The 13,192-nt window shown below is 29.1% G+C and overlaps 1 protein-coding gene across 1 annotated transcript; it reads left to right on the forward strand.

The window, feature by feature from the left end:
• The first annotated feature begins 832 nt into the window (after window positions 1-832).
• Window positions 833-13,106, forward strand: LOC107444430 (ADP ribosylation factor-like 2). The gene is made up of 5 exons (XM_016058557.4): window positions 833-1,151; window positions 3,057-3,167; window positions 8,909-9,071; window positions 11,722-11,802; window positions 12,824-13,106. Exons 1-5 carry the CDS (start codon window positions 1,087-1,089, stop codon window positions 12,956-12,958), a joined length of 555 nt encoding a protein of 184 aa, XP_015914043.1. The 5' UTR covers window positions 833-1,086; the 3' UTR covers window positions 12,959-13,106.
• The last annotated feature ends 86 nt before the right edge of the window (window positions 13,107-13,192 follow it).

Below are 13,192 nucleotides of genomic sequence, written 5' to 3' on the forward strand. Positions count from 1 at the left end.
TGCTCGTTTATTTGCTTTCCCTTAATGCAAAATATTTTCGAATTATTTATCAATATTTTCGCTGGAAAGGTTAATATTTGCCTTATTTCGTTTCCTTGGAAAAAGGTTTCAGCTTTATATTTCCGCTTACCTTATCATGACAACAAGCAAAAATGAAAAAATAAAGGTTGCCATTTGTTTATTTTGTAACCTAAGAAACAATATTTTTTTAAAAAGCTTTAAAAATCATTTAGTTTTCCTTTTAGGATAAAAGGTTGGAAATTGCAATATTTTTGATTTATTGAAAAAAGGTTTTTACTGCAAACCTTTTCGTGTCAATGAAAAGAAAATTCAGGCACAACTTTGCCGTAAGGTTACATGCTTTCTGGGTTTGAAGTGAAAATTTGTTTTAGTTATTTAGATATATATTGTTAAAAAAGGAGACATGGCTGCTAGATTTTGAATAACTCGATATTTCGGCAGTCCTGATATGGCCCCTTTTCATTTGCTTATTACTGTTTGTTCGTGTTGCAAGCTGTGCACCATCTCACGTTAGTGTTTGCATATTGTTCGAGGAGCAAGATTAAGTTTAGTAATAAGTATTCAAATACCACGTTTGCAAGAATCTTAAGACGCAATGATCACGTTGTAAGCCAAATGGCTTTAAAATACACCGGAAATAGTAACCCGGAAGTATAAGCGGCATACAGCTTGCAGCGCTTTCTAGTGTAGTTCTAATATTCTCTCCAGGAAGCGAATTATAAAGACAGAGCCTTCTGTCTTCATTTTTTCATATGTAAGCTAAAAGCATAATACTGAAGCGAAACGTCAAAATTTATTATCCTTCAGCATTCTAGAATTTACAGTTTATCTGTTTACAGTTTAATCTGTTTGTTCAGTTGTAGTCAATATACAATTTCATTACCAGCATCTTCTCCCATTTAAAAATGTTGATAAAGTTGAAAAAGTGTAAGCTGTTCAAGCTGGAAAGTAGATGATCGATTATAAAATAAAAACAAATTCGTTTTGCTATTATTTCCAGAGGATACAAATCTGAAACACTTGGTATCATTTTTGGATTTTATAAAAAAATTGTTTAGTTATAGCATGGGATTGCTAACAATTTTAAAAAAAATGAAGCAAAAAGAAAAGGAAATGCGCCTTTTAATGCTGTATCTTTGTAGTTTAATCTGTTAAGCATATTCCATTCCATTGATGCTAAATGTATTAACATATTTTCGTTATTTGTGTTGTCTCAAATTTATTACTATAAGCTGACCAGCGTCCTCCTTGTACTAAAACACTGTTTTAAAATTTCTAAACGGATATTTGATAACTCGGTGTTTTATATATCCAATTTAATAATTTGTGAGCAGAAATCGCTTGCAGAGATTCTCTTACAGAAATTTCTTTTTAAATAATTGGAAACAGTGAGTTTTTATGTATCCGTTTAGCAATTTTTTTTTAGTATTGGGAAAACGCTGGTCAGCTTAGTTACTGTGCAAGTTTATTTTCATGGCTTGATAAATATATACTGCTCCATCATTTATCATGATCAATATTACTTCTAGCTTGAATTATTAGCAACTGCTTAAGCAATCTATTGCTAAAATAATGTGTAATGCATTTGAATCTCTAATTGTTTAATAGTAATTTGTATTTGATATTCTTTTCAATCTTGGAGGTATTTCCTTATACTACGCCAACTACTAAATGGGTTTAAAACTTGTAAATTTTTAGAAAAAAATACATGGGCAAAGAATCGCCTGGTGGGTAGCAACGAGTTGAAACCTTCAAGTTGGTCAATTACTGTAAAATTTTTAAATTTCTCACAGGCTAAGATTTGGATGATTATTCTGCCATGGATCATGATATGAAAAAATCTTCCTATGGTTTTTACGAGGAATTCAAATGTGTGTCAGTTCAAGTATAATGTTGCCCTTATTGTTATACCATTTCGGTAATTTGAGCATTACCTTCCATGATAAATAAGAAAATTTCCGTATGCTAAGCCAAGGAAAACAACAGGTTTTGGTGACTCCTAGGCACTGGTTTGCAAGAAACTAAAAAGAAATGAAAATCACAGACCGTAACCAACTCGAAAGGTATAACCTGTACCCACCAATAAGCGAACAATTTCCTATTTTTTATGAATTTTGCAAGTTTAATTTAATTAATTTCTTTTAATTGAACATACAATAATTTTTTATTCTTATATTATGGGTTATATTCTTGCATTTTGTTAAGGGGGACGTGCAAATGTTTTCCTGCTTTGCATTTGTAAATAATCATCACAATAAAAAAAATCATTAAATCGTAGAAGTAATCGCCCCAAAAAAGGATCAATGACAAAATCATGCCAATCGGATTTCTCAAATGCATGTTTTGTTTCGAGATTAAGCTGTTGTAATATATAATATCGGATTTAAAAACTATGGAGAAATCAATAACTGCCAAAAATTCAATAGAATTATTGCCCTAAAAAGTAAATACTCAAATGCACATTTCAAATTTTCCATATTGTGTGAAATATATAAGGATATTTAGAATCATCATGAAAATCAATAACTGCCGAAATGCAATCGAAACATTACATCAATTTACGATACTATTGGCGTAAATTGAGCGCTTCAAAAAGTTATTATCTAAATGCTTGATTTAAATATGTAAATTTCTGCAGAACTCTGTAACGTTCTGCAACAATGTCGACGTGTTGCTGCGATTCTGCCTTGAGGCGTATGGTGTGTCATATGTTATTCAGCTGAATAGCCATAATATTTTAATTATGTAGCTGTGAAAAAAAATTACATTTTTGCATTGGAATATTTGGTAAATTATTCAATTTTCATTCGTTTTCCCATCTCTGTTATAAAATTTTGGACCTTACATATTCTAATCAATGAGACTTTGAGATTTCCATTATATAGAATGAGTATTATAATTTTGAGTTTGATAAAATCTTTTTAATTGCTTGTGATATTTTGATTAATTTCCCACTCTTGTTATGAAAACAATTTCAATTATTTTAATTAGTGTATTAATACTGTTACAAATTGAATCCTTAACAAATTGTTTAGCGGACTTGATAATGCTGGCAAAACTACCATTTTGAAAAAATTCAACGGTGAAGATATTAGTGTAATCTCTCCAACATTAGGATTCAATATAAAAACTTTGGAACACAGAGGGTAATTTATTTTATCTGACTTATTTTCTTAATGAGATATGATTATTTTTTATTGCTTTATTATATTTTATTGCTTCATTATCTTTTATTACTCTATTATCGTTTTTAAATCCAAATCTAGTTTAAAAAATTTTTATTCTTGAAAATACATGCATTTTTTTCTTATTATCTCTCACTATTATTAATGTTATATTTTAGTTCATTTATTATTTATTAATGATTTATTTTCCTTCTAATTTGATCATTTTTGGTACTTTTTTGTTAGCCAGATGCAAGCAAAAAGTTGCCAAGTCATCAGGACCCAGGCAAAATTAAATTATAAAAACAAGTTCATCATTTATGTTAAAATTTATTTTGTATGTTGATAAATGTTTTCAGTTTTGTGTGACAGCCATTTTGTTTCGGTTTCTGGTGTAAGTCGTCCTAAAATGTTACCAGAAAAGAATTGTTGGATTGATTTGCACCTGGCTAAAGGAAAAGTATCTTGCTTTTCTTTCGGATACAATTTTATCTGTGGGATGTTATCTATCATTAACTTATTTCTAATTTGAATATTTTTTCTTCCATACTCGCAGAAAACTAACCTATAAACATTACCAAGGCTACAACAGCCTGTTTACTTAACTTTCTAGTAGTTAGTAGTCAGGGGTCTGTTTAGAAGAAATTTGGGTCGGTTAACGGACCCTTCACAAAATATCTTTTCATAAAAATGATCCCTTCACAAAATATTTTAACTTAAAAGCGAACCCTTCACAAAATGATTTTTCTTTTAATCGGACCTTTTACAAATTTGTTTATCTTCATTATTGTTTTGTTAATTGAATAAACCCTTCCCAGGGCAGAAAACAAGAAATATGGATATAAATGAATTAAGTTTTGTCTTCGGCAGATGATTCTTCCATTATGCATCCGAAATGAATATTCTGAGTTCAGCAGTATAGGCTAAGTACCAAATATTTGTATGTTGCATCTCTAATTTAAGAAGCAGCAATTGCTGTTTATTTTTAAAAATGTAATTTTTTTTTATTATGATTTTACAGTGCTGAGCATAATCTTGTATCTATTTACAATTTAAAAACGCATTGAAAAAGTTTTTTGCAATAACCGGACCCTATTTGCACAAATTCATAAAAGCAGGACCCTGGTTGAAAGAATGTGAGTAATTTTTTCACAAAAACGGACCATTCACAAAATGTCTGGACAGACCCCTGGTAGTTTTGCCGAACGGCATTTTTTATTACTAAATTTGGTGATATTTTAAAATAGAAAATATTTATATTGAGTGATTCCTCTAGATTTTGAAAACTGCAGGCTTTAAGGACTCAGAAATCTCATATTTCTATGTCTCTTTTTACTAAAAACTGGTCCCTATTTAAAGTATAAATTTATTATCTCTTTATCCATCTATTAATATTTGTAATTTTTCTATCTATTGATTGACAAAACAAGAAATTTTAAAACAAAAAAGAGTTATACCTAAACAATCAAGGCTTTTATGTAGGACTGATCAAACAACATCAAGGAAAACATAAAAATTTAATTTGTTACTCAGAGTTATTCAGCTATTAATAAAAACGAAAAGATTTTTTTTTTTTGCATACATTTAAAGTTGGTTGAAATTTTGCCTATATAATTCTGGTGATGTGCTATTTTCATCTGTGCTGGTGAGTTAATTTTAATTTGTAAAAATAATTACTGACTATTTTTGAGTTAGTTATCAAACTTTGATGAAATTTTTTGTAGTTTTCAAGCATATTTTTATGATATCATAAATGAATAAATTAGAAATATGTACTAGTCAAAAAATAAATAAAAAATATTAGAAAGATTTTAATAAAAATGTATCAAATTAACTCATGCCAATAAGTGTACCAAGTTGAATATTTTTTTTTTTTTCAGTTGTCATCTACGTGCATTTTTAAAGGTTTCGCATAATGTAAATTTAAAGAATTTTAATAATTTCTGGGTTAAATTTTTCTTTTTTTTTGTCAATTAAATCTGTAGTTCATTTTCCTCTTTTAAAAAGATTATACATATTATATAAGCAATGTATATATATATATATAAGCAATACTAATATGAACTACACTGGTTATCATAAATTAAGGAAAATTCACAAAAATCGCGATAACTCTTTCAATTACACATGGAATTTTATGAAACTTACCCACAATATACAACACATAGTAAGGTATTAAACAACATAAAAAGAAATTATCAGACATTAATAGTAGTATAGAAATTAGCACATGTATAAAATAAACAAATTGGAAGTATCGGTTTGCAATAGAAAAAGTACCTTTAATATGGAATATGATTGCCTCTAGAAGCAATACAGCACAAACAGCGATGTGTGATGCTTTCAATTATGCGGTCTATCAGTTCAATAGGAAGTGAGAGCCATTGCTCTTGTAAAGCAGTTGCAAGCGTGGCAAGGGTCTGAGGGGGCGGATTGATGGCAGATACACGCCTCCCTAGAGCATCCCAAACGTGCTCGATAGGATTCAAGTCCGGGGATCGAGCTGGCCACTCCATGCGAGTAATTGTTTCCTGTTGAAGATAATCATCAACAATGCGAGCTCTGTGTGGTCTTGCATTATCGTCCTGTAACAGGAAGCAATCACCAATTGCCCCGGCATATGGGCGCACATAAGCATCAAGGATGTTGTCTCGATAAACCTGAGCATTCACGGTTCCCCTTGGAAAGACATGGAGGTATGTGCGCCCTCCTAAGGATATGCCTCCCCAAACACAGACACTGCCTCTTCCGTATGCATCTCTTTCACGGATGTTTGATGGATGATAACGGGTCCCAGGTTCTCTCCATATCAAATAACGTCTACTGTCACTTTCTAGACTAAACCTGGACTCATCCGTAAAGAGAACAGGCCTCCATTGATCTGACGTCCAGTGGACATGTTGTCGGGCCCACTGCAAACGGTCTCTCCTATGGCGTGATGTGAGCGGCACGCAAATGGCTGGTCGTCTCGCATACAGACCACCTTCGTGGAGCCTTCTGCGCACAGTTGACGTTGACACCAACCTTCCGGTGGCTGCAGCAAGAGAGGATCTAAGATGTGTCGGAGTAGCGGTTCTATTCCTGCGTGCACTTAATGTCAAATATCGGTCATCGGCACTGGTCGTAACAGTTGGCCGTCCTTGACTGAACCTCCTAGATGCCGAATCTGTGGTTTGAAATTGCCTCCAAAGTCTATGAACCACAGATGGACTCACATTTAGCCATCTGGCCACTTCTGATTGACTCTGCCCTGCCTCTAGTCTCCCGATGGCTCTCCATCGTAGTTCTTCAGGCAAATGATGCCTAGAGGTCATTATTACGAATTGGCTATCTCAGATTTTCAATGTCGCAATCACAGTAAAATTTGTGTGCTTTCTCTCAAACTTGGACTTTTATGCTCCAGGCAGATGACGTAAGCCGAGTGCAGCGCCACTAATTTGCATATTGCAATTTTACTCAGCTACTCTTAGTGGACAACATATGCAAATTTTGCACGGTTTGGCTTACTTTTGAAAGAGTTATCGCTATTTTTGTGATTTTTCCTTAATTTATGATAACCAGTGTATTTTATAGCCATGAAACATTACACATTGTTCTGTGAACAATGCTTAAAAGTTTGATTTGTCGCGAGTGTAGTATGAGGCTAGTATCTAGGATGATATTATTATTTTATTTCTAATTTAAATAGTTTTTATTTTAAAAATAGATGTAACATCTGGGATGATAAAATTATTAATTTATTTCTAAAGTTATTAATTTTTTTTAGAAACAAGTTTAATACTAAAAATATTGCTGCATGAAAGATGGTATTATCTATTAATTTATTATCTGTTAATTATTTATTATTAAATTAATAATCTATTACTTTATTTCTCATGTGATTTTTTTCTGGTGTGTATAAGCTTTATTTATGAGGTGTTGTTATAAGAATTAATATTCGTTATAAATGAATTATTTATCTTTTTTTTTTCTCCTTCACGAAAGTTCAATGTGTGGAATATATAATTATTTTTCTAGTATTAACTTATCTGTTGTAAAAATATAAACTAGCATTATATTATCTGTGATTAATAAATTATTGATTTCTTCTTGATTTGAATTTTCTCCTTCTAAATACAAGCTTAATATCTGGGGTTATTATCTTATTAATGTATAATCTGTTTGTAGTTGATTTTCTTGTTCTAAATTTATTACCTATTTTTAAATTGTTATATAGTATTAAATTATTATCTAGTACAGAGATGTTAACTGTTATGATTTATAATTTTACAATTAATTATTACAATTTCTTTGTCAAAATTACAGTCCTATAAACAAGTAATAAAATTTATGGTTTTTGAGATTTTTCATTATAATCTAAGGTGTGTTTTCTCCCCTTAACTGCCAAAAGTTATGAAATTTTGTTGTTTGCAAACAATGTAGAATATTTTTTTTTCTATTCCTTAAACTATTCTAAAAGCAATAAATAATGAAGATGATGTGATTGAAGCAAGAAATGAAAAGAAATAAGAGCAAACGAACATTACCCCATCTTTCACTTAGCTATTTTGAAAAAGAAAATGGGGGCCAGTTTAAAATTTAACCGAAAACTAGAACAATTATTCCAAGTAATCAATTTACATCATATAAAATTTCACTCACTTTTTAATTTGGTAACTTTGCCAAAGTGTTACTCTTTTAGTAAAATAATAGTAAAATTCATGCATAGTTTTGTTAATATTTTTTACCTTTATAGAATTAAGTAGTGTTTAATCTTAAAATTATGCTAATTTAAATTATAACTATTATTAATTTCTCTTAACCAGTACCCTCTTAATGCGTGGGCAAACCCGAGGGCCCTAAGTTCTCAGCGATCCTTGAGAATCTTACTTTTTATATATTTTTTAAGATAAATATATTCTCATGTAAAAAGTGTGCATTTTTTTTCTATGAATAGTGATTGATTATCATGCAAACAACAATAATTTGAAAAGTTTATCGCTATGAAAGCTTAAAAAGTCATCCAAAATCTATTTCTCTACGTTAAAATTAAGGTTTTTAGGTACTCAACTAATTTCTCATATCTAATTTCTTGACCACCACCAATTCCGTTTAGTATTTATAAATAGTTAACTAAAGTAATAATTGAAAAAGTTTAGAATTGCAGAGCACTATTGGACAGCTACTTTTAAACTGGTTTTGTCTAATGTGCATTGAAAAGTGTTTTAATAACTGACTTTAATAATGTGACAAAATAATTCATGCGTTTTTGAATTTTTTTATTTGTTAAACTCTTTATTTTTTAAATTTAATTATTGTAATTAGCTTTTTGGTTTTGAAAATTATTTTATTATTTGAGGATTGCAATTGCATCTCATTTTTTAAAAAAATTATGCATAGTTTAAAATTGCTTTATTTTATGTGTGTTGCGTTTCTGGAGTGACAAAAATGTCTTTAATTTTGTTAAAATGACTGCATATCTTAAAAATGCTCTATTTTGTGTATGTGAAATTGTTTAGTTCGATTTTAAACAGTATGACATGTTATAGAGCCCCAAAACATTTCCGTGCCAGGCTTGCTATTAAGACAGCCCTGCTCTTAACTATGTTCCTTTCTTTGTGCCTCTGATTATCGATAACTAATTTGGAAAGTTAGCACCTCTGTCTCGTATTATTTTATTATCTATTTTTAATTAGTTATCTGTTATTGATTTATTTTTAATCTGGATTTTTTTCCCCTTTTAGATACAAACTTAACATGTGGGATGTTGGAGGTCAAAAATCTTTGAGATCTTATTGGAGGAATTACTTTGAAAGTACTGATGGTCTGATATGGGTTGTAGACAGCGCAGATAGACGTAGGTTACAGGATTGTAAAGATGAATTACACACATTATTGCTTGAGGAGGTTTGTTTAATTGCTTTTAATCCCTATAAATTATTACTGGTGTGTTACTATTTTATGATTATCTGTCAGGGTGTTTAACAATGTGTAAAACATGGAAAAATAGAAATTTTTCTGACCATCCCTGAAAACGTATAAGTCTGGAAGTTTAAATCACCATTTTTAAAAATAAAAAACCGTTTCGCACCCTCTTTTGCATCCACTGTAATTCTACCATGTAACCAAGGAAATTCTTTTAAATTTTGAGTGTAATTAAATATAATCAATTAAATTAGTTTCATCAATTTGTAAATATTTAGTTAAAAAAGAATATTTCATTATATTATACTAAAGGTGAATGATTAAAAAAAACACATTACTTGGTATGTATAATTATCAAAATTTATGATAGAAATGACTACTTTATAAATTTATATTTTTAGTTTAAAAATATATATCTCTAGTTTATGTCTTGAATTTTCTTTTTTAGTGAACATGCAAGAAAAAGTCTAATGTTGTTAAAGCATCTTACAGCTTAATTTAAATTTTTGTCATTAATTTTATATCTTTTAAAATTTAATAAATAGCAAATTTAAGGAATGTGAGAAAAAAGCTAAAATTTGAAATTTTTGCATAAAAATCTAAAAAGTCAGAGAGTAATACTCCAATACTCTGCCAGACATCCTGATTATTTGACGTTTTAAAAACCACTAGCTTAAGTGTGTATTTTTGACATTCATTTTAAACATTTTATTGATGTTTCGACATTGTATAAATTTGTAAAGAATATTCTACTCAAAATTTGATAAAACGTAGATTTTGTTTAATACAAAGTTACATCTATTTATTTGACTTAATCCTTAAAACTAGACAAACCCCCAGGGAACCCCGAGGCAGAATCGTAATGACACAATGACATTGTCGCAGAATGTTACGGAGTTATTTCAGAAAGTTTTTTTTTCTTCGAAAATTAAAAAAAAATACTTTTCTTTTCCTACAGAAATTTGCACATAATATTTGAATCATGCATTTGAATAATCAGTTTTTGATGCACTCAAGTTACGTAGATAGTATCGCAAATCGATGTAATGTTTCGATTGTATTTTCAGCAGTTATTCATATTGATTTTCATGTGAATTTTAAATATCCCGATATATTTCAAACAATATGGAAAATTCAAATCGTGCATTTGAGTATTTACTTTTTAAGGCAATAATTCTATCGAATTTTTGGAAGTTATTGATTTCTCCATAGCTTTTCAATCAGATATTTTTATACAATATTTATTACAACAACCTAATCTCGAATTGAAACACACATCTGAGGAGTCCGATTCGCGTCGCCTGATTTCGTCGTCAATTTTTTTTCCCGGCTATTACTACTATAGGTTTCATGATTTTTAATTATTTTTTTTATTGTGATATTTATTTACAAAATGCGTGTTCCTTCCCAAAATGCAAGTACATAGTTTTTTTTTTGTAAACGCAGTGCTATTGTTATTTTAAATTAGTAACATATATGTTTGTTTAAAAGATCTTGCAGAAAGATTGCAATCCTAGAGAGTTTTGTTGCACATAGCTCTAAAAAATTCTGCCATGGGGCCAGGGAGTACAACTTTCTTACATAAGCATGAGAGGGGGGTTTGTGATTTGCTGATAAGGGGGAATTTAAAATTGAGAAAAATATGCGAAGAGCCCCATATTTCAATTCAATTTTAAAGTGAAAATAATTTTCTTAATGATGCAAAAGTAATTTTTTTTTACTTCAAGTTATCCTCGCAAAATTTTATTAATAAATACAACAATAAAACTATTTTCTATCTTACTTAGTTTTTTAATTTTATTTAAATCTGAAATAGTTTTTTCCTTGAATTAAAGTAACTTTTAATTTTTTTACTTGAAGTTAGTTTTGTGAAACTGTATTAATATATACAATAAAAATATTTTCCATTTAACTATTATTTATTAATTTGTTTCTGTGCAAATTAAGGTGGAATCTTGTTATCAAAATTTCAGCAGTTCTCCAACTAACTGTAGCACGAGAATTAATCATTGCCAAATGATTGGTTCTAGTATTTTTCCTAATTTATCTAGTGCTTTAGCAAAGATTGAATCGTTGTGAAATAACAATGATTTGATCCTTTTTAGACTGATATAAGCTAAATTAATTTTCATATTAACACCAATGTGACGTTATTGTCATACAAAATTTTTGATCATTTTCCTATTAACTAGAATTGTTATTTCCTCTGTGCTCTCGCAAAAGCTTTGTTCTTCAAAACTACTATTCTTCATGGTCACAAAAATTTATCAAAGTGAATTTATTGTAAATCAAAATTTAACCACTTTTCTTCTAGTTTGAAAGTTCAAATTCTAACTAGAGCTCTGTGCTGCTTTACTTAGTTTTAATTGTTTACGAACCATTACAAGTACTGAGTATATAACCAAGAGGAATTTATCGTTAAAATAAATTTCGTTCACTCAACAACTTATTAGTGTTCAAAACTAAGCTAAAGTTGTATGCTGGATAACAATAGAACTTTTAATTGTTTTTGGACCACTGCAAGTAGAATTTATAATGCCCTAAAATACTAAGTTCAACTGTTGTGTAATTTATAAACTATACCACTAATGTTTATAAAACTTCATATGTAGCTTCTATTTTTCACTTTCAGAGACTTTCGGGTGCAACTTTATTGGTTTTCGCTAATAAACAAGATTTACCAGGGGCTCTAACTGCTCAAGATATAAAAGAGGTAATGATAATTTTGAAATTAGAGACTATAATACGTAAAAACACAAATGAGTAGCTAAAATTACACTTTGAAAATGCAAAAGATACTGTAACAAAACACATTACGAAATATATTGATTAATATTTTCTTTTATCATGGATCATTGTGACACAAAGTGAAAAACCCTGAAATTTTTAAGTGCAAAAAATCAATATCAAGATATTAATTTATATACCATACATGATTTGTATTTAATATAATTTTTTGGAATAAGATTTATAATTGAATTACCTATCAATGAAGAATATCATACCTTTATTTATAGTAACTAATTTAAGAAAAATCTTAGTTCAGGAATCTAGAGGTTCGATTTTTGAAATGGGGTGAATATGAACAGCGATATTACATTTTAAAATCATGTCAATATGTATCGCAATATTGGATTTGAATTGCTATGCTACCTGGAAAATTGGATTTGTAGCAGGGATGCGAAAAGGGATATTTCTTCAAAATTTTCTGCTATTCATTTGCAAATTGCAGATTTAAAACAAAATTGTTTTCTTTGAAGGCTAAGTAAATTTTTGAAATAATTTTCTTTTATATGATATATTTCTATTATTTTTAATGCTATTTTTCTCTATGTAGTTATATTTTTCAATTAAAATAAAATATACAATATAATGTGTAAACAAAAAAGCTTAATTTTTTGTGGCTTACTCTATATTTTGTATTGCACTGTCAGTACATATTAGACTGGAATATTTGTAAAATATGTCTGAAAAGGCTGGAAAAATTAAGGAATTTTATTCTTCTAATTGAATAGCAAACAATTTAGATATTAAAAAAAAAATTACAAATTCTAAAGTGAACAACAGAGTTTAATAAATCAGTTACTCATGCATCATGTCCTGATTTTGTTAAATCAGGGCTCACAAGTTATGAGTTTAACTATATTTATAGGTTCTTTTGAACATAAATGTTCAAAAAAAAATTTCTAAGAGTAATTTTTTATAAGTTAATAATTAATTATCACTTTGGTCAGCTTTTAGAATTGGATAACATAAAAACCCACCATTGGAGAATAGTTAATTGCAGTGCTGTTACTGGAGAAAATCTATTGGTAGGAATAGACTGGATATTAGATGATATAGCAGCTAGAATATTTACTTTGGACTAAGTGCTATTTATTGACCAGGAGCAAAGAATACAGCTTTCACTATATTAGGGTGGTTATAAAAATGTCATGCTTTTTTTATATATATATTTGCTTAACATGAACTGTATATATGTAATTTTCATTGTTAAATAAAAAAAAATTTATAATATTTTGATGTAAAACTTTATTTCAAATAAATTTGATGCCTCTGCTAAGTTTTTATCAAATTGGATATTTTTAGTGATAAGTTTGAAG

Source organism: Parasteatoda tepidariorum, chromosome 7, assembly GCF_043381705.1.
Source record: "Parasteatoda tepidariorum isolate YZ-2023 chromosome 7, CAS_Ptep_4.0, whole genome shotgun sequence".
Classification (NCBI taxonomy): Eukaryota; Metazoa; Arthropoda; class Arachnida; order Araneae; family Theridiidae; genus Parasteatoda; species Parasteatoda tepidariorum.

Excerpts from the sequence above, each read along its gene's own strand:
- LOC107444430 (XM_016058557.4), top strand. The coding sequence starts at position 1,087 with ATGGGATTGCTAACAATTTTAAAAAAAATGAAGCAAAAAGAAAAGGAA. Across the intron at positions 1,152-3,056 it reads GAAATGCGCCTTTTAATGCT|CGGACTTGATAATGCTGGCA; the intron begins GTATCTTTGTAG and ends CAAATTGTTTAG. Across the intron at positions 9,072-11,721 it reads ACACATTATTGCTTGAGGAG|AGACTTTCGGGTGCAACTTT; the intron begins GTTTGTTTAATT and ends TTTCACTTTCAG.